General features: G+C 49.8%; 1 protein-coding gene across 1 annotated transcript in view; it reads left to right on the plus strand.

The window, feature by feature from the left end:
* The window catches only part of LOC147710192 (E3 ubiquitin-protein ligase TRIM11-like), a 64,816-nt gene extending 52,317 nt beyond the window's left edge, over positions 1–12,499 (plus strand). Inside the window, exons 5-6 of the mRNA XM_086920874.1 lie at positions 741–793; positions 11,823–12,499. Coding sequence (XP_086777000.1) covers positions 741–793; positions 11,823–12,337 — 568 coding nt within the window. The 3' untranslated portion in view covers positions 12,338–12,499. The remainder of the gene's footprint in view (positions 1–740; positions 794–11,822) is intronic.
* Positions 12,500–18,805: the final 6,306 nt, after the last annotated feature.

The raw sequence follows: 18,805 nt of genomic DNA on the forward strand, positions 1-18,805 counted from the left end.
GCATTTACAAATGCAATAAGACTCGTATTTACGCAAGACCTATTGTATTGTAAACAAAAGTGAGGGCGTCCAAGAACGTACGAACGGGAGTGGTGGGGGGTGGTGGGCAGAGAAGTTACCAACTGCGGGAGGGAACAGGGGGGGGGGGGGGGTGGCAGGAGAACAAAAGAGTTTTTAAAGTAAAGGGGCTGATAGCCATGGAAGGAGAATAATGACGACATGGCTGTCAGGAGGAGGGACTAACACGCTGAAAACCAATGAGAATGCAGGATTTAGAATTTAAGCCAATGAAAAAGATGCTCGGAAAGTGGGCGGAGCTTCCCCCACTATACTGTATACTGCATGCCTCGCAAAGAGACAGCGCATTGCACTGCAACACTATGCGAGACCTAACAAGGATGTTTCCGGACCCAACCACTAGGTGGCGGAATAAGACGGCATGTGAATCCAGAAAATTTCAAGCTGCAAAACTACTCCTAGTAACCATTTCTTTAGTAGAGCACCCACATGCAGGACGCATGCTGGTCTGATAGAGGTAACCACTAGTAGTAATGCACTACGTTTTGGATTTGATTGTAGCACAGACTGATGTGTATAAATATCATATATTGCATAAAGCTCCACAGGAGCTCGTGTGATTTTTATTCTATTTCTAATAGCAAAGTATGTGATGTTCTTTCTGAGATCCTGTGAACTGTAATAGCTCTGAAACACCTAAAATGATTTGTGTGCTCTTCCAGGGTCAATAATGTGAATCTGCAGTGCTTAGAGGCAGTGAAGAAGAGTTACAAAGGTAAATATAATTGTGTAGCGTATTCATGTATGTTCCTGTTCATGGTAATGCTATGATACAGTACAGCTATATGTTTGATATAGCACCCACAAGGAAATATAACAGAATATTAGGCAGTATGGATGAAGCAAAGATCACCTCTCCTCATCCCCTTTTGACCCTTCCAATCTATCCAGATGCAGTTTGCCTCACCTTTATGCCCGATTTGAGCTGCTAGGTCTGGTCTATGGGGTTTCCTTGTTGCTTATTTTAATTTTGATTGTTATGCATATACTTCTTGTTCTCTTGGAATAAACTTGGGCAAAGTTCATGATATATAAAACTGCCCTAATAAATACAATGTTCATCAGAGCCTCACTCAAACCCTTGAACCACCAATGACCGTTGCTGAATTAGTTACTTCTTCTCAGATCCAATTCCAATCACCGGTGGAGTCCCTCAAGGATCGATCCTTGCACCTTTCCTGTTCAGCTTTTATTTGGAGCCATCGAAGTTGCTGAGGGCGGAGCCTGGAACTGAAATACACTAATAAACAGATGACACCTGACTTCTCCACCTATGTCTGCTGAGGTTTCACAGTTTGATACCTACCAGTGTTCTTAGACTAGAGTCCTGATTTAGATCTCACAAGGGTGACAGATATCCCGTCTGCCAAAATATAAATCCCGTAGGATATAATAGGAGATTTATATTTCAGCGTACAGGATATCTTTCACTGCTGTGACAGTGTAACCTGTCCGCAGAGATCTAAATAATGGAAACCAAAAAAAGGGTCTGGCTCATAAGCAGCAAGGCTGAGCACACTTGAACAACAACCAAAAACAATTGCCAATACTGCTGCTATTTATTACACTAAATCCAAGAAGATATAAGAACTGCTCATCACTATATCCTCAAGCTCATGAATTGCTTTTTATTTTGTATACTTATTTCATTTTTTTAGAAAACGCTTTGTCAATTTTTTATATATACATAATACATTTCAAAAAACCACAAATTAACTGTACAGAATACCACATAATACGACACAATCACATCCACCATTCTTCTCCAAACCTACTTCATTCATACCCATACCATATGATCCATCATGTACAATAAATCAAACAGAAGATTACCAGTATAAGGGAACTTTTTCCTACAAGATATAAATATATACATTTATAGCATTCAAATGAACTTTATTAGGTTTACACTAGTCCTTCTAGTGCATAAGATAGCCCTTAATAAACAAAAAATTGGTTTGTAAACCAATTTTTTGTTTATTAAGGGCTATCTTATGCAATAGAAGGACAAGTGTAAACCTAATAAAGTTAATTGGAATGCTACAAATGTACATAAATGTATATATTTATATCTTGTAGGAAAAACTGGTAATCTTCTGTTTGGTTTATTGTACATGATGGATCATATGGTATGGGTATTCATGCGCTTGAGGATATAGTGATGAGCAGTTCTTATATCTTCTTGGATTTAGTTTAATAAATAGCAGCAGTATTGGCAATTGTTTTTGGTTGTTGAGATCTAAATAAGGCACTCAGTCTGAAAAGTAGAATGTATTCACCTGCAATCAGCAAGGATTGACTTCTGGAATTTGAAATGGATGGTTTTAGTCTTTCTCTACCCAACAAAATAAATTCACTTTTGGCTTAAGCCAGACCTTTCAGCGACATCACCAGGCTGGAAAAAAACATTGCTCTCTCACTAAAGAAAACTAGTTATTTACTATATTTGAGACATGCCACCCTAGTCTGGGTCCAAATACCACATAGTGCCCACTCACTGCAGTTTTTCACTCGCAAAACTACTTTCAAGTCTCTTTGGCCAACATAAGATCTGAGATCTTAGCTCTGACCTCTGGTGTTCCTCAGAGATCCATCTTGAGCCCACTGCTCTTCAATATTTACGTTCGTCTTCTGGCTGATGTTATTGAGAAGTCTGGACTCATATCATCTTCTCATTATTTGCTGCTCAGCATCAAGATCCCTCGTTACTCCAGCTTTGTCTGAGAAATGTCTCCCTCTCGATGAACAGAAATGTACTGAAGCTTTATTGCAATAAAACTGAGGTTCTGGGAAATAGCCCCGAAATTTGGGGTCAGTCATTGGCCGGATTCCCTGAGACTACTGCCTACCCCAGTAACTAAGGTGAAGAATCTCAGCTTTATCATTGACAATAACCTCTCCCTCAAGCCTCTGGTGTCTAAGGTCATAGCCACCTGTTTCTCTGTTCTCAAATGGTTCAAGAAGATCCTCTGGCCACCCAGAGAACAGTGATGCAGGCTTTGGTGACATCCAGATTGGACTATGGAACTGTACTATACCTGGGTGTAGACAAATCCCCGATCCATCGCTTCCAGGTCATTCAGAACACAGCTGCTCGCCTTCTTTTTCGGCTGCCTAGATGTGTTTCAGCTTCACCGTTGCTTCATAACCTACATTGGCTTAGGGTTCACAAGCGTATTGAATTTAAGGCCTTGTGCTCTAAGTTCCGGGCTAGACATGGCTTGGCCCCTTCTTACATTCAAAGCTTGGTGAAACCCTGTGTGCCCACCCAGCAGCTGAGAACCTCTATCCTCTCACTGTTCGCAGTGTCTAGGTTTCGCCTTGCTTGCATGAAGGGTCGCTCGTTTTCCTACCTGGGCCCGAAACTCTGGAATTCTCTCCCGGTTTCTCTTAGGAATTGTCACTCCCTGCCTATCTTTCATAAGAATCTGAAGACCCTGCTTTTTAACTGTCATGCCTGATTGCCTCTGCTACACTGGGTGGTTGTTGGCTGCTGATGCGACTTTGAATGGTGTAAACACATACACAGATGTCGGGACCGGGGACATATATCCATCCTCCACTGCGAGGTGAGGCTGCGCGCTATAATAATATTGTTCAAAATTAGGTACATCAAACCCACCAAACTGATATGGCAGCACGAGTGTGGCTAGCTTCAAACGTGTTTGATTAATTCCCCATGTAAGACGTACCAATTGCGTTTTGAGTGTTTTGAAAAAGAAGGCACCTGGATGGTAAGGAATATTTATAAATAAGTATAAAAATTTGGAAGTATAATCATCTTAATTAATGATATCCTCCCGGCCATCAAGAGGAGTAGTTTAATCCATTTAGAGATATTATCGTCACCTTATTCATGGTCAGCCCATAATTTGTCCTCAACAGTGCGTTTTTGTCTCTAGTGACAGGAATGCCCAGATATTTAAGGTCTCCTGTCTCCCACGTTCGCGGGTAATCATGTGGGTGAGACAGTGTTTGGTCCGTTAAGGGGAAGACTGCGAATTTGTCCCAATTTATCTGCACCCCAGCCATAGCCCCAAAGTTTGTAATCTCCCTTAAGACTGGGTTGAGGTTGTCCTGTGGTTTATGTATATACAGCGTAATGCCGTCTGCATAAAGGAACACTAATAACTGCCTGGATGGGTATATGAGGACCCTATGATTATGATGCTGCCTCAGTTTCGCAGCCAGAGGCTCTATTGCTATTGCAAAGAGTACAGGGGAGAGTGGGCACCCTTGCCTCGTCCCACTAGTGATCGGAAAGGCCTCTGACCGGGAGCCATTAAGAAGAACCCTGGCACATGGCTTCGTATATATCAGTTGGATCCAATTTATAAAGGATTCCGGCAGTCCCATATATTTCAGCGTCCCCATCACGTAGTCCTACTCTACGGAGTCAAACGCTTTGGTGGCATCCAAAAAGACAGCCACTGCGGCGCTATGTGGATCATTATCCTGTAGGACAGCCAGGAGAGTCCGTAGATTATGAGCTGTGGCTCGGTTTGGCACAAACTCTGCCTGGTCAGGCAACACCAGTCGTTCTAAGAGAAGATTAAACCTCGTCGGTAATACTTTTGCCAACATTTTTGTATCACTATTAAGAAGCGACAGGGGCCGATACGAATCACAAACGACGGGGGATTTGCCTGGTTTTAACAATGACATTATTTGAGCCTCCCTCTTGGTCATAGGCAGGCAGCCCTCCTCCAGTGCTTCATAAAATACTGCCTTCAATATGGGCGCCAAAATGGACACATAAGGTTTAAAAAAGTCTATGGGTATCCCATCGGACCCCGGGGCCTTCCCCGACGACATGGACATAATGGTCTCTGTAATCTCATCAACTTCTAAGTCATTAGACAGGACTTTACGCTGCGTGTCCCCTAGCCATGCCAGTGCTGTGTCCTCAAAGTATCCCCGGAGGTCTAGCGGGGCTCCCCTCTGCGATGTATAAATCCTTTTATAGTACTCCATTAGGGTAGACATTTTGTCTGGGAGATTCCTATGCAGTCTTCCCTGCGCATCCTGCAATTCAGTGATGTTGGACTTGGCCCTACTGGCAGGTTCACCCCTAAACTTTTTGCTTTTGATATGTGACCTGGTGTTAGTGAATTTTGGTTTCTGCACACTTTACCACTGTGTCCCAGGGTAAAGTGCGTGCGTGTGGTAAGGTTGGCCTGCCCTCCCATAGGAATGCATGGGGAATGTATGTGTCCATGTTAGTTCCTGATGTGTGGGGAGTGCAGGCTCGAGTTTGGTATGTGCGAACTCGTGAGAGTGAATGCTGCGCGATGATGTGTGCGGCGTTATTGTGTCTAGTGTGGAAGTGCCACTTCTAGAAGTTGGCCTGTCTGTGTATAAAAGGTAAATTGGCTGTCTGGCTTGTGATTAGCTGATACTGGCTGGTGTGCCTGGCCCCATGAGTCAGGATTGGTCTGCCCCGGTGGTGAATGGGAGATCTGCATGTTAATGTGAGGGAGGGGTGCACCTGGGACCTGAATAGGGCTGGGCTTTCCCCACACAATGCTGGCTCCGCCCCCTGTGGTGCGACTGATGGCCCTAGCCTGACTAGTGAATGGGAAGAGGGGCTGAGCACAACACAGTGCTCCAAAACCAGTTGCATCTGGTTTTCCCTTCACCCTGTAGCCACAGACAAAGGAATTTGGTGTATAAAAAGGGGCTGTGACCCCTTAGGAAATGTTCTCTCTTGCTGATCCTAATTTGGAGGGGGCCTGCTGCTGCTGGGCGCCAGGAGGAACCGCCACTAGGGACTGCCTTCCTGCCTGAAGGACCCTCTGAGCTGGCCCCTGGGCCCAGCCTTTGCCCCCCACCTCCTACAATAGCTTTCCTGGACTTTTGGACTCCTACCGCCCAAGCCCCTGGGAAGCACTGGTCCTCCCCCCTACTGGAAATAGCGCATTGGCGCCGCTGGAGTGGTGATCCCTGCCCTAAGGGATCCCTCAGCGTGTGAGGGGATTCCCCCTCTTGTGACAATTTACGGTGCGGGTGCCCACCCCGCTTATCTGCCGTCTTGGTCCCCCTAGCGCTTGGGAGCGCTTTCTTTTAATTTGTTCCAAGCCCATTTTTAATATTATCTGGTCATCGGGTGCCACCCCGTTTTATTCTTTATTCCCCGTGTGCCTACTCTGGATTGCAGCCAGACAAGAAAAACCCCCTCCGGGCCGCCGCGCTGCCTGCGGCGATCCGGAAGTACAGGCCGTCGAACCGGAAGGCGACGGGAGCCCACCCCGCGCTCCAGTGCACCAGGGAAGTGAGGAGAACCGTCCTTGATCTCAAGGGAGGACGGGAGCCTACCCCGCCTCCCAGGACGTCCCCGTGTCGGGAGAAGAACCAGGGAGTGTTCGGGCACCCCAGCGAGGCTCTCCCGAGGAAGAGAGCCCTGCCCGGCGCCTTCAAGAACACCCGGCCCCAGGAGCAGGACCGGGTGAGAAGGGGAGCTTCCCCCGAGCAGCCCCCGCCAGCAGAGTCCCGGAGAAAGAGACCGGAGTCTGCGAGGGAGTCCCAGGTGAGTGGGACGTGCACCCATCACCGGTCCCTGTCTCCCGGAGCGGTCCCGCAGTGCAGCGGACCACTCCAACTGTGCACAGGGGCATTGCTTTGTTTTAGAGCCCCGAGGCTCCAGGGGGCATTTTCGTAGCAAGCGAGTCCCCCGAGCCGGGACTCCAACGACAGGGACATTTCTGTTTTAGGGCCCAAGAGGCCCTAAAACAGAACTTTGCTAATTTCGAGTCCCCCGAGAGGGACTCCAACGACCTGGGCACATTTCTTCAGAGCCCACGAGAGGCTCCGGGGGCATTCTCTCTTCGCGCCCGAGAGGCTCCAACGAAGCGGCATTGTTTTGTTCAGAGCCACGAGGATCCAAGAGGGGCAGTTTTCCCGAGTCCCCAGTGCGGGACTCCCACGTAATTGGGGGCATTCTATTGCTGAGAGCCCACGAGGCTCCCCACCTCCCATGTTATTTTGGGGCCCCTTGCCTACGTGAAAAGCCTAGAGGAGTTCTACAGCTGCCCAGCACTTAGTGGGCAGCTGCTTCGTTTAGGCTTGCTCCTTTGCGCATTTCTTCTCGTTGCTGCCTGCTCAGCCTGCCCTGACATTTTAGACACACGGCGTTTCAGCCCCTAAGGGGCCAGTTGTCCTGGGGGACAGTTCATGTGTTGTGCCCTTGCGTGGGTTACATGTTTATGCCCTATGTGATCTTGTGCGCAATTGTGATTTACCTGCCTAATGTGATTTCTGCATCATGTTTAATGCTTTATACCTCTGAATGCTTAGGAGGTTGTTTTTCCTAATATAGGTCCTACTAGTGAGTTCATGATTCCCTGCGTGATATTCTCCTAAGGCGGTTAGGATTGCGTAGGTGGTACTTACCTTTTCACCAGTGGTTACTGGTTGTGTGCTACATTTTGTTATTTGGTGCTACAGTTATATGTCCTATGTGCTAATTATTATTCCTACAAAGTGCTAATTCTACCAAGTGCTAGTTCTAAAAGTGTTTATTCCTGTGGTCCATGTGGCCCTGTCCTGTACATAATCCCCCTGTAAATTCTGCCTGTTGGCACATAGTAAAGTGTGTGTTTTTATCTAATGTGTTTGTTATGATACAAAGGCTATTTTTATACATAACCTTGTGTGGAGTTTCCTTTATGGTAGGCCTTGGGTGTTGTTGCTGGGTGCGTGCGCAAATACTTAATTTACATTGCCTCCGGGATAAGCCTTACTGCTCGCGGCACGTTGCCTAGAGGGTGAGCAGGGGTTATCTTTGGTGTGTAACTCCCTTGCCCTGACTAGAGTTGTGGTTTCTGCCTGGCTTTGGCGCAAGCCTTAGCCAACCGGAATTCCCATTTCGAACAAGTGACATAGTTATGGGATCTAGGGGAGCGTACCGCACCGGCCAGGGCCCTTCCAGGCCTGTCACCCTTGCCATACACCCGAGCCACCCAGTGTTTCCCCCGGAATTTACATTCTCTATCTGCCGCCTCCTTGTATACCGTCATTTTCTCTCGTAGGCTAGCCCTCAACGCCCCGGTCTAACTGCCCACACCTATTTCCCGCTCTAGCGCCTGCAGCTCTCCCTCCTGTGTGTGTAGTTCTCGACTAAGGTCCCTCAATATACGTCCTCCTTTGGAAATACACCATCCCCGCACAGTCACCTTAAACATCTCCCATACCGTTGTTAATCTGGCCACCGAATCAATATTTCTGGTGAAGAAGTCTGTAATATCCTGCTCCATCTCTGTTCTAAACACAGCATATTGCAAGTGTAAGGGGTTCAGCCGCCAGTTAAGATAGGGGGATAGGTCCATCGGGGGCCGAAGGGTCACTAACACAGGGGAGTGATCAGAATACGTACGAGCCAGATGCGTCTCACTGCCGACCCAATGCGTCATTCACACCGTTACTGGCCCAAGTGTTATGCACAGCTGAGTAATGTGTCCCTTCCGTCCGTGCGGGGTGCATGTGACGCCATGTGTCCAACAAATAATCGGATTCTATGATGTCATGCAGGGTACGTTGGGTAGTGGTGTAGTGTGCTGCAGTAGCATGGGAGCGATCATGTCTGGGGTTTACCACAGTATTAAAGTCCCCTCCCCAGAGAACATATGTAGATCCGAGAGTGTGCAGCTTGCCCCTCAGCATAAGTAAGGGATGTACATCATCCACGTTGGGGCCATAGTAATTCGCTACAGCAACATCGTGTGATTGCAGCCTACCCCAAAGTATACAATACCTCCCTTCAGGGTCTGTTTCCATCCCCCCTAGCTCAAACCTGACACCTCGCTTGATAAGGATGGCCACCCCTCTGGAATAGCTGGAATATGATGCGAAGCATCTATGGGAGGCCCATCGAGATGCGAATTGGGGCGTACCTCCATGTGGAAGGTGGGTCTCTTGTAACAGAGCCACGTGGACATGGTGGCGATCACAGTATCCCAGCACCTGCCTCCATTTCCTCGGATCATTCAGTCCTCTCACGTTCCAGGATATAATGTTAAGGTCATTTCTATTACTTATGTCATCAGCCATAGCTACTATCCATCTATCTCATTCTGCCTGCTGCAATGGTCGCACCCATCTTGGACAATCATGTAGGGTAAACTTATCCCCCCGGCTCTCCCATTACCTCCCCTCCCCCCCACCCACACCGGCCTCCCCAACTTGCCAGGAACAAACATCCCTCCCCCCTCCAGCATCTGACCCAACAAATTGCATCTGTACTCTCTAAAGCCCAACAATACAAGGAATAAGGGGAATGCCCTCAATTGGGGACCACTAGGTGCCCTCGCCGTACCCACTCAGCCTCTCTATCTCACCCGTCCGCAACCCAATTTAACAGGTGGGTCGTCCTGACGGGACGGGGGCGAGTGTTCGGGCGGCAAAGTTGTCCAGATAATCAATAAGCAATAGTGATACATCACCAAAACGGCGCAGCATCCAGAAGTCCCTTGGCTTCAGTACTGCTACTGTCCGCATCACATTTGGGTTTGGTGTCAGCCGGGCTCTGACAGTGGTGATTGGGACTGGGAGCGTCTACGGGCAGCTTCTTCCTGGGATGCTGATCTGCGGTCGTCTTTAAGGTACTCCTCCACCTGCTGAGGAGAGTTGAAGAGATGTTGTTTCTCCCGATGTTGAATCCTTAACCTTGCAGGATATAGCATGACGTACGTGATTTCTTGTGCTTGTAGCTTTTTCTTCACAGCTGTGAATTTGCGGCAGGCTTCCTGCACGGCCTGGGTGAAGTCGGGGTAGAAGGCCAAGGTGGTATTTTCATAGCGTACTTCACCTTTTTCGCACACTAGGCGTAGGACAGTGTCCCTGTCGCAATAGTTCAAAAAGCGCTCTATCACCGGGTGCGGCGGGGCTCCCGGGGAAGGGCGTACCGACAAGGATCTGTGGGCCCGTTCGATGGTCATGTGCGTGGAAAAGGAGTCCTTACCAAATAGCTCAGCCAGCAGTCGTTCCATAAAGTCCTCCATTCTCCCGGTGTTTGTAGACTCCGCTAGGCCAGTACCCATACATTGTTCCTCCGGGAACGGGCCTCCAACTCCTCATTCTTGTCCGCGATGACCTTCAGCAGCGCTTGTCCATCTGGAGCATGTGCTGTTTGCTGGCCACCGCTCCGTCCTCCAGTCCCGACACTCTATGCTCCGCTTCTTTTAGCCGTTCCTCATGCTTATCAAGTTTCGCGACCAATGTCTCCAGTCTGCTGTTCATGGCGTCCATCTTAGTCTATTGAAGTGACTCTCTGTTGCATTCCCACCAACAGCGCCTTCCATCCCTCATCCCTTATCTCCAGTGGGTCCGGCCCCTCGCGCTCCCCTGAGCTGGAGCCTGGAGCCTTACGCGCGTCAAATGATCGTTTCGCTTGCTTGGGCTCCGTTCTCCCCATGCTTGTCTGCCACCGGTCGTATGCGCAGGTCTGATATATGTGCCACAGGAGATCAGGTTCACTAGTCCCAGCCGCTCTCACCACCACTATACACACACTTCTTACGATCTCTCAGGCCCCAAAGTACCGCAGCCCAGCAGCCCGTATCTTACCAGAAGGTATAACTGGGTTACCAGGGGATAAGTGAGTCAGCAGGCCACAGTTAGTAAGCACCAGTAATCCAGGGCAAGAGGGGACGGGCAGCCCTCAGAATATCGAACGGGGTGTTCTATGTACCTCTGCTAGCTCGCAGGGGTCTAATGTCCGTTGCCCACACAAAATGGCGGCTCGGGCCCGCTGCGCAGCGTGAGTGTTCTCCAAACTCCAAATGCGCCCTCTCGTCCCCACTCGCGCTGCCTGTCTCTGCCCCAGGGTCGTGCAGCAAGTATTAGAGCTTCTGATGCCTCCAGCTGCCCCCGCTCCTCACTGCCGCTACTGCCGGGTCGCGGGCTTCTCCGCCGATCTCTTCCCACCACGCGCGGGCACGGGGCCCTCACACGCAACAGTCTCCCAGGGCCGACACGTTGCAGCCTTTTTCGCCCTCCACAGGGCTTTTCACCAGGGTACCGGTCTCCGGGAGCTGCCCAGCCGTGATCTCTGTTCACAGGTAGCCGCGCAGTGTTACAGGCAGCGCCGCAGCTGGGCCTATACGGCCTCTGGTGACTTCCTCAGCCGGCCAAGCCCTCCAGGCATCCCACTCCTCGCTCCGCTTTCAGGTCCCGCAGCTCGTCGTTCCGGCATGCCGCGACCCACATACATTAAATTTGGATCCCGGCACCAGCACACCTTCCGCTGCCCGATGGTGACATTAAAGGGCCGTTCTGCTATGAAGGATGGGGTTTATGTTGAAAAATCCGCCCAGATCGGCGGGAGCCTCACATCAGCACGGCCATTACGGTCAAGTGCCACCTAGCGCCCACCGTCTTGCAGTGCACTATGTAGTAGAGTATCCTGTGTATGTAGTGTGTTGTCTACCTGAGTGTACTGTATAGTACACTGCACTCTACCACACAGTGTACTTTTTACTACAGTAAGTAGACTTTGCACTGGATAGTATACACATCTAGTACAGCAGTGTATAATCAAAATGCCGTGTAGTTCTGGTTTCCACTAAACCCCCCACACTCCACTATTCCATGTACAGGTTATGGTGCTCCTGCTACAATAAAAATGTTCTGCACAAGACCCAGTTCTCCTTTCAGCTTTGGCTTAAATTATTCGTATGAAACATATGCTAAAATATAAAACAACTGTATTTGTGTCATTAAATCTCTAATTGTGTATCTCTTCTCTGCAGTGATGGTGACTCTGGATCCAGACACGGCTCATCCTTTGCTCCTCCTGTCTGAGGGGCGGAGACGTGCGAGACGGACAGGCACAACACAGCCCCTGCCGGACATCCCCAAGAGATTCACCTCCTTCTGTCCCTGTGTGCTGGGGAGCGAGTGGTTCACCTCCGGCAGACATTACTGGGAGGTGCAGCTGCTGCAGGAGGGGGGAGGGTGGCATGTGGGGGTCGCAGCAGAGTCTGTGAACAGGAAGGGACGCTTCACATGGTCACCCAAGGGGGGAGTCTGGGCTGTGGGGGGGCGTAATGGTCAGTACTTGGCTGTCACGTCTCCTGAGACCCTTCTTTCCCCTCGTGAGAAGCCCCTGAAGCTGGGGGTGTATCTGGACTACGAGGGGGGGCGGCTGTCCCTGTACAATGCTGACTCCATGGAGCTTCTCTACTCCTTCCCGCGGGCCCCCTTCACACAGAGGCTCTGCCCGTACTTCTCTCTCTGGGGAGAAGCAGATCTGAGGCTAAAGTGAGAGCAGCAGGCTTCCAACTTACCTTCCCCCCTGCCACCCACCAGCAGAAGAGCTGAGGCTGGTGTAGGAGCTGCTCCCCCCACCCCTTCTGGTGTGATTCAACATGTAACAAGGAGCACAAGCAGAGCTATTTTTAAGTAATAAAACACTCTTTTTGGAGAATCATCTCTTAGGAGGAGCCCAGTTATTAGGATGTTTATTTAAGCTTTAAAGGGGCTCTGCCCCGGCTGTCTGCACAGCGCCAACAACAGGCTTGTTTTCCTGGTGACGGAGTCCAGGGGAGGGCGGGGTGATAGCAATGGTGAGAGAGAGCAGTTGGGGGTCACCACCGAGACATGTTGCAGCAGAGATATAAGTGGGCTGCGAAGATCCGAATACAGTTCATTTAAAGAAAGATGGGCTGTACATACAGTTCAACTGAATGATGCAGTGATGTGATTTGATTGTAAAGCACCAGGATCATGTAAAGTTTACTCACAGCAGAGCTGCTGGTCACTTCATCTGCTTACTATTCTTAAATAATAACTGTTGTTGAAAGTGAAAAAAAACATTATGTTCATTTCCCAAAAACTTTATCTAGGCCTCCAAGGCCATAAATATACATACACATTATAAATATAAATAAAAATACAAATCAATTTAGACAAAATAACAAACAATTCCTAAAAAAAGTGACCATATATATTAAAAAGTGCAATTTGTATTTGCTAAACTCAAGATACAACTACAGTGCATAAATAGGTAATGTGCTGGCAATTGCACTCAACCAGCAGCTTCAAGCTGTTAAAGATAAGAGCAGAGGGGGCGTGGCCAAGCTGCCAACCAAGATGGTCGGGTAGCATTGAAGCTCCGCCAGCCTAGCCGCAATCCTTGCCGTACTCTTCATTTAATCAACACCGTCCTGCCTGCAGGCGTTGCCTGTTATATTGGTGGCTGTGTGGGGCACAACCTGCCAGAAGCCAGAAAACTAGCCCAAACCGCCTGTACTGCTGAGCGTCTTATAGGCGGGTGCTGTTGCCGACCGTGCCTGGGCTGGGTGCATGGCCCCGATGCGCATTAGTCGGAGCTCCCCGGACTAGCTGACGAAGTTCCTGTACGGGGACAGGAAGAGGACCCCTCCCAGCGACGTGATGGCAGAGTGGAGTGACTGCTGACTGGAGCGCCACTGAGAGAGGTGGAGTTCGAGGGAGGAGATCATGCAGACTCTAAAGTAAGCTGGTCTGCATTGCCCCCAGAGACCCTGCAGTGACAGGACCACGGGCGAGCCTGGGAATAGATCGCGACCTCTGATCTCACCCTGCCTCCCCTTGCCCTCTCAGATACTCACCTCTTTGGTTGGAGATATCCGCTCTGCTGGCTCGTTGGTCAGTGGCCCGCTGGATGGCGGCCCGTGATTGACCAGCCTAAAGCGCCATGCCCTCCTTGATGGGCCTGAGACGCCCTGAGCACTGCTGCAGATCAGAATCTATTAACGTGGGGACCTCGGCTAGCAGGGGGCCGGGAGGACTGGCTTGGCCCAGCGGCTTGCTGTGTTCCCTGGCGTCAGAACCTGTCTCTGCCCGAATTTCGCTGCTACTCCCATCCCCTTTATACACAGTGGACAACACGGCAGAGCTGCCCAGCATACTCCCTGCTGCTGGCACCATAGGGCGATTGGGGGATGCCGCCCGCCTCACACTGCCACTCTCTGGCCCACGCTGTACACCCATGCATCTTCACAGCTGCATCTCTAAAGCGGCATGGGCTATGGTCCACCTTGACCCTAAGTAGCGGTGCCTACAATTCAATATATCTAAAGGCCCTGAAGAAAACACCAACATACCAATGGTTGAGAGTGGCGGAGCTGCGTGCTTCACTACTGTGGAACCGGCGGGAGCAGGTGCCCTCCAGGTGGAACTAAGGGCTGGTTTCGAGGCCCTGTATGGCTGCTTTACTCATTGGACAAACAGCTTGACACGCTAGAGGCGCATATCGACCTTCAGGATAAGAGATTTGACATGGTGGAGGGTTGGGTTTCAGACCTAGAAGACGGAACCGTGCAGTCGGTCAAGGAACTCTATCATATGGAAAGGCTTCTCAAAACTGTCACACTGAAGATTTGGAGGTGAGAAGTCGGCACAATAATATACGCATCCTAGATATTCTGATCACTACAAACACACCACCTGGATCTCTTTGTGGAACAACTATTGACTGACTGACTGACTGACTTATTTATCAAAGAGTCCTTTAATGCTACATTCACAGTGGAGAGCCCATCGAACCAGTTGGCCCACGCCCCAACCTGGGCTGCCGACCAAGACCACTCATCGCCCGGCTTTTAAATTTCCGGGACAGAGACACTGCTGTATGACTCGTTAGGGGAAAAAGGCCCACTTACCTGGAAGGCACTATCATCTCCCTGTACCCAGACTTTAAGGCGAGATGGCTGCCGCAAATACATTGGAGTCCAGGCTACGCTGAGGAACCTGGGCCTTGGCTACGGTATGGTGTATCCAGCCCGCCTGCGTGTCCTTGTGGAAGGCAAGCCGCAAATCTTTGACACTCCAATGGCAGTACAGGAGTTCTACCACACATACGCAGCCGCACAAGGGATGCACCAGAAAGATGCGCCACAAGAGACCTTTTCTCTACAGAATAAATCCCTGTCCATCCCTTAGAAACAGCTAGACAATAAAATCTGGCAGGCAAATGGATTAGTAACGGTATACCACCTGGGCCACAGCCAAAAGCACCTAAAGGTAGAGTCCAGCAAACAAACTTCTCTCTTTGTAATTTGATTATTTTACAGCGACTGGAGGCTAGTGTAGCACTGCCACCCCTTTAGTGTGTATCACATCTTGTTAGTGTATAGTTAAGATAACGCCCATATCATTACTCTTGATATTATTGATGGGGTGGGATGTCCCTGTTATAATTGCTTATTTTATCAAAACAGTGGTCCCATGCACACAAATTGTTCAAAAGCAATAAATATAGACACAATCGATTCTATATTGAATTAGACATGTCCAGCCGGACAGAGGTCTTAATCTTTACTTAATGAAAGATATAGGCAAAAGGATACCTTCAGCAATTCACCGTAGTGGGGCACAAGCCTGTAACCGAACACATACAGATCAATACAGTGAAAAGAAAGATGAACAAAAAGGAACAAAACAGGGCTTTTTAGGCAAAAGCTGAGGTTTTCTGTAGTTTTACAAATGCACAGAAAATTCAAGCGGGCACCTTCACATATACATAACATATAATTTACGTTTTTGCATAAGATGCACAAAAGGTCGACGGCGTTTCGGTCCCACTAATTAATCATGGGGACCATCATCAGGACATTTAGTTAATGCCTATTTGTTGAAAGCCTCTATTGCCTAGGAGGGAGAAGAAGGGAGAAAGGCATAGATAGTTACATGCACTCATTTAATGTATAATAATCATGCAAGCAACTGGTGGCTAAGATGCTATGTTCGAGAGAGCGGTGGTGTGGTGTCTACCGCGAAAGTGAAGAGAGGTAAACACGTAATGGCGGCAGTGCAGGGTTGGTGGAATCCTGACGCTCGTTGAGTTTTGGCAACGTGACTACGAGGTATAAGTCTGGTAACCGACAATGTGGTAGGTCTTGAGGCGTGCAGATCGAGTGATTCAGAGGGCGTGTTATAATTGCAACAGGGATGGGTGAAGGGAGGGAGGGAGGGGAAGATGACAGTTTGAATGGAAAGTTATGCAATGATGTATTTTCAAGGGAACTGTTTTCAAACACATCGCAGTATTCAACATCAGTACCACGCCCCCCCCCCCCCCCCCCCCCACCCCCGTGTACATGCACGGTAGGCTAAGCCCATTTGCGGATGTAACACTAGCAACTTGGAATGGAAGGGGGTTTAATAACGTGCGTAAATGTAGACAGATCTTTCATTATTTGCAGAGACACCAGCTTGGCATATCCTTTCAACAGGAAACGCGCCTGCTTCCGACGCCAACACCTGGCTTTGCAGCAGCATGGGGAACGCATCGGTGCTTAACAGGTTACAGTACATATGCCAGAGGTACCGCCATACTAATAGACAAAAGACTGCCATTCCAAATGTCAACGGTCCACCCGGACACAGAGCGGCGTTACCTTTGGGAAAGGCCGTCTCCTGGGGTATAGTATAGCTTTTATCAACATATACGCACCCAACACAGACAGCCCTGAATTTGTTTTACAACTTGCAGGCTCAGATAGACATGGTTGAAGCGGACTGTATCTGCATGGTGGGAACTTTAATCTATTACTAGGCCCAAAACAGGACAGCACTGCAAACACCCCTGATACCAAACCGCGTTCCCGACGAGCGATGGCTGAGTTGTATGACACATAACCTGGTAGATGCTTGGTGCCAACGGCATCCCACTCAATCCGCCTGCACATACTATTCTGCACATCTTAATACTTCTACTCGACTGGACTACTGGCTACTTTCTCCCAACATGACACCATGGTCTAATACTATTCAACACCTCACCCAGAACACTATTGGAACACGCCCCAGTGCTGCTTAAGCTCCATATATCCAGAGAAGGTGGAGTTGAAAGGCAATGAAAGTTCCCAGGACTAGAGCTAGGGGACGAGGTGTTCCGGTCGGACCTATGTGAGGCAATTGAGGAGTACTTTGAATTGAATAATCAATCAATCAGAGCAATTTGTAAAGCGAGCTACTCACCCGGAAGGGTCTCAAGGCGCTGAGGGGAAGAGGGGAAGGGGGGGGGGTGGGGGGGGGGGGGAGGTTCGTTACTGCTCGAAAAGCCAGGTCTTGAGTTGCTTCCTGAAGGAGAGATGGTCCTGGGTCAGCCGTAGGTGGATGGGGAGGGAGTTCCAGGTCTTGGCCGCCAGGTAGGAGAAGGATCTTCCTCCGGCGGTGGCTCTGCGGATGCGTGGTACGGTGGCGAGGGCGAGGCTGGTCGATCGCAGCTGGCGGGTGGGCATGTAGAAAGTGAGGCGTTGTTGAGGTATTTAGGGCCCAGGTCATGGAGAGCTTTGTGTGCGTGGGTGAGGAGTCTGAACGTGATCCTCTTGCTGACGGGGAGCCAGTGCAGGTCTCTCATGTGGGCGGAGATGTGGTTGTGTCTGGGGATGTCCAGGACGAGTCGTGCGGAGGCGTTCTGTATGCGTTGAAGTCTTTTCTGTAGTTTGGCAGTGGTTCCCGCGTAGAGGGTGTTCCCGTAGTCCATTCGGGTGGTGACGAGTGCCTGGGTGACCGTCTTCCTGGTTTCGGTGGGGATTCATCGGAAGATCTTACAGAGCATGCGCAGGGTGTTGAAGCAGGATGACGATACGGCGTTGACTTGTCTGGTCATTGCGAGGGCGGAGTCCAGGATGAAGCCCAGGTTTTGTGCGTGGTCCGTTGGCTTGGGGGTTGTGCACAGGGCAGGGGGCCACCAAGAGTCGTTCCAGGCGGAGGGGGATGATCCCAGGATGAGGACTTCAGTCATGTCTGAGTTCAACTTCAGGTGGCTGTTCTTCATCCATTTGGCCACGTCCTTCATTCCCTCGTGTAGGCTGGCTCTGGCGTTGGCCAGTCGTTGGTGAGGGAGAGGATCAGCTGGGTGTCGTCGGCGTATGATATGATGTTAAGGTTGTGTTGGCGTGCGATGGCTGCGAGGTGGCTCATGTAGACGTTGAAGAGGGTGGGGCTGAGCGAGGATCCTTGAGGTACGCCGCAGATGACTTCGGTGGCCGCGGATCGGAACGGAGGGAGGCGGACTTCTGGGTTCTTCCGGCGAGGAACGAGGTGATCCACTCCAGTGCTTTCCCTTGGATTCCGATGTTGCTGAGGCGCTGAATTAGAGTGAGGTGATAATAAGGGGTCGGTAAGCTCTTGGGCCACGCTTTTGGAGGCCTTCAATGCGTATGTTAGGGGGTATGCATCTCTAAACATGCCAGGATTCTGAGAGACCTAAGGCGCACACGTCTCCAGCTTGAGAGGCGAATAGATGTAATGTATCCGGAACAGGCAGTGAACGGACTACAGACGCCAATGCACTGCCACGCTGCTCTACTGGCTAAATTTCGTGAGGCAGCGGTGAGAGAAACACACTGTTTAAGTAAATATGCAACAGCCAGGAGATATGGGGAGGGAGAGAGGCAGGGTCGCACACTTTCGCAATTGCTGCAACCTCCTAGGTGTCAGCTCTATATAACCAGTCTCTGTCTGAGGGATGGAACTCTCGTTCCAGACACGCTCAATGTTCAGAGTGAAATACTTACCTACTACACTGATCTGTGCACCTCACGGGTCACGGATGACGCTACGGACAGAGCGCATTGCCTGGAAGAAATAACTATGGTGAGGCTAAGCTCCGCACATCATCAATTTTTCGGAGAACCCTTCACAGTTGAGGAAATAACACAAGCCATAGAGGCCATAGACGGTAAGAAGGCGCCTGGCCTCGATGGGTTCACTGCCATTTGTTTTACAAAACATTTAAACA

This window comes from Lissotriton vulgaris, chromosome 5 (assembly GCF_964263255.1).
Source record: "Lissotriton vulgaris chromosome 5, aLisVul1.2, whole genome shotgun sequence".
Classification (NCBI taxonomy): Eukaryota; Metazoa; Chordata; class Amphibia; order Caudata; family Salamandridae; genus Lissotriton; species Lissotriton vulgaris.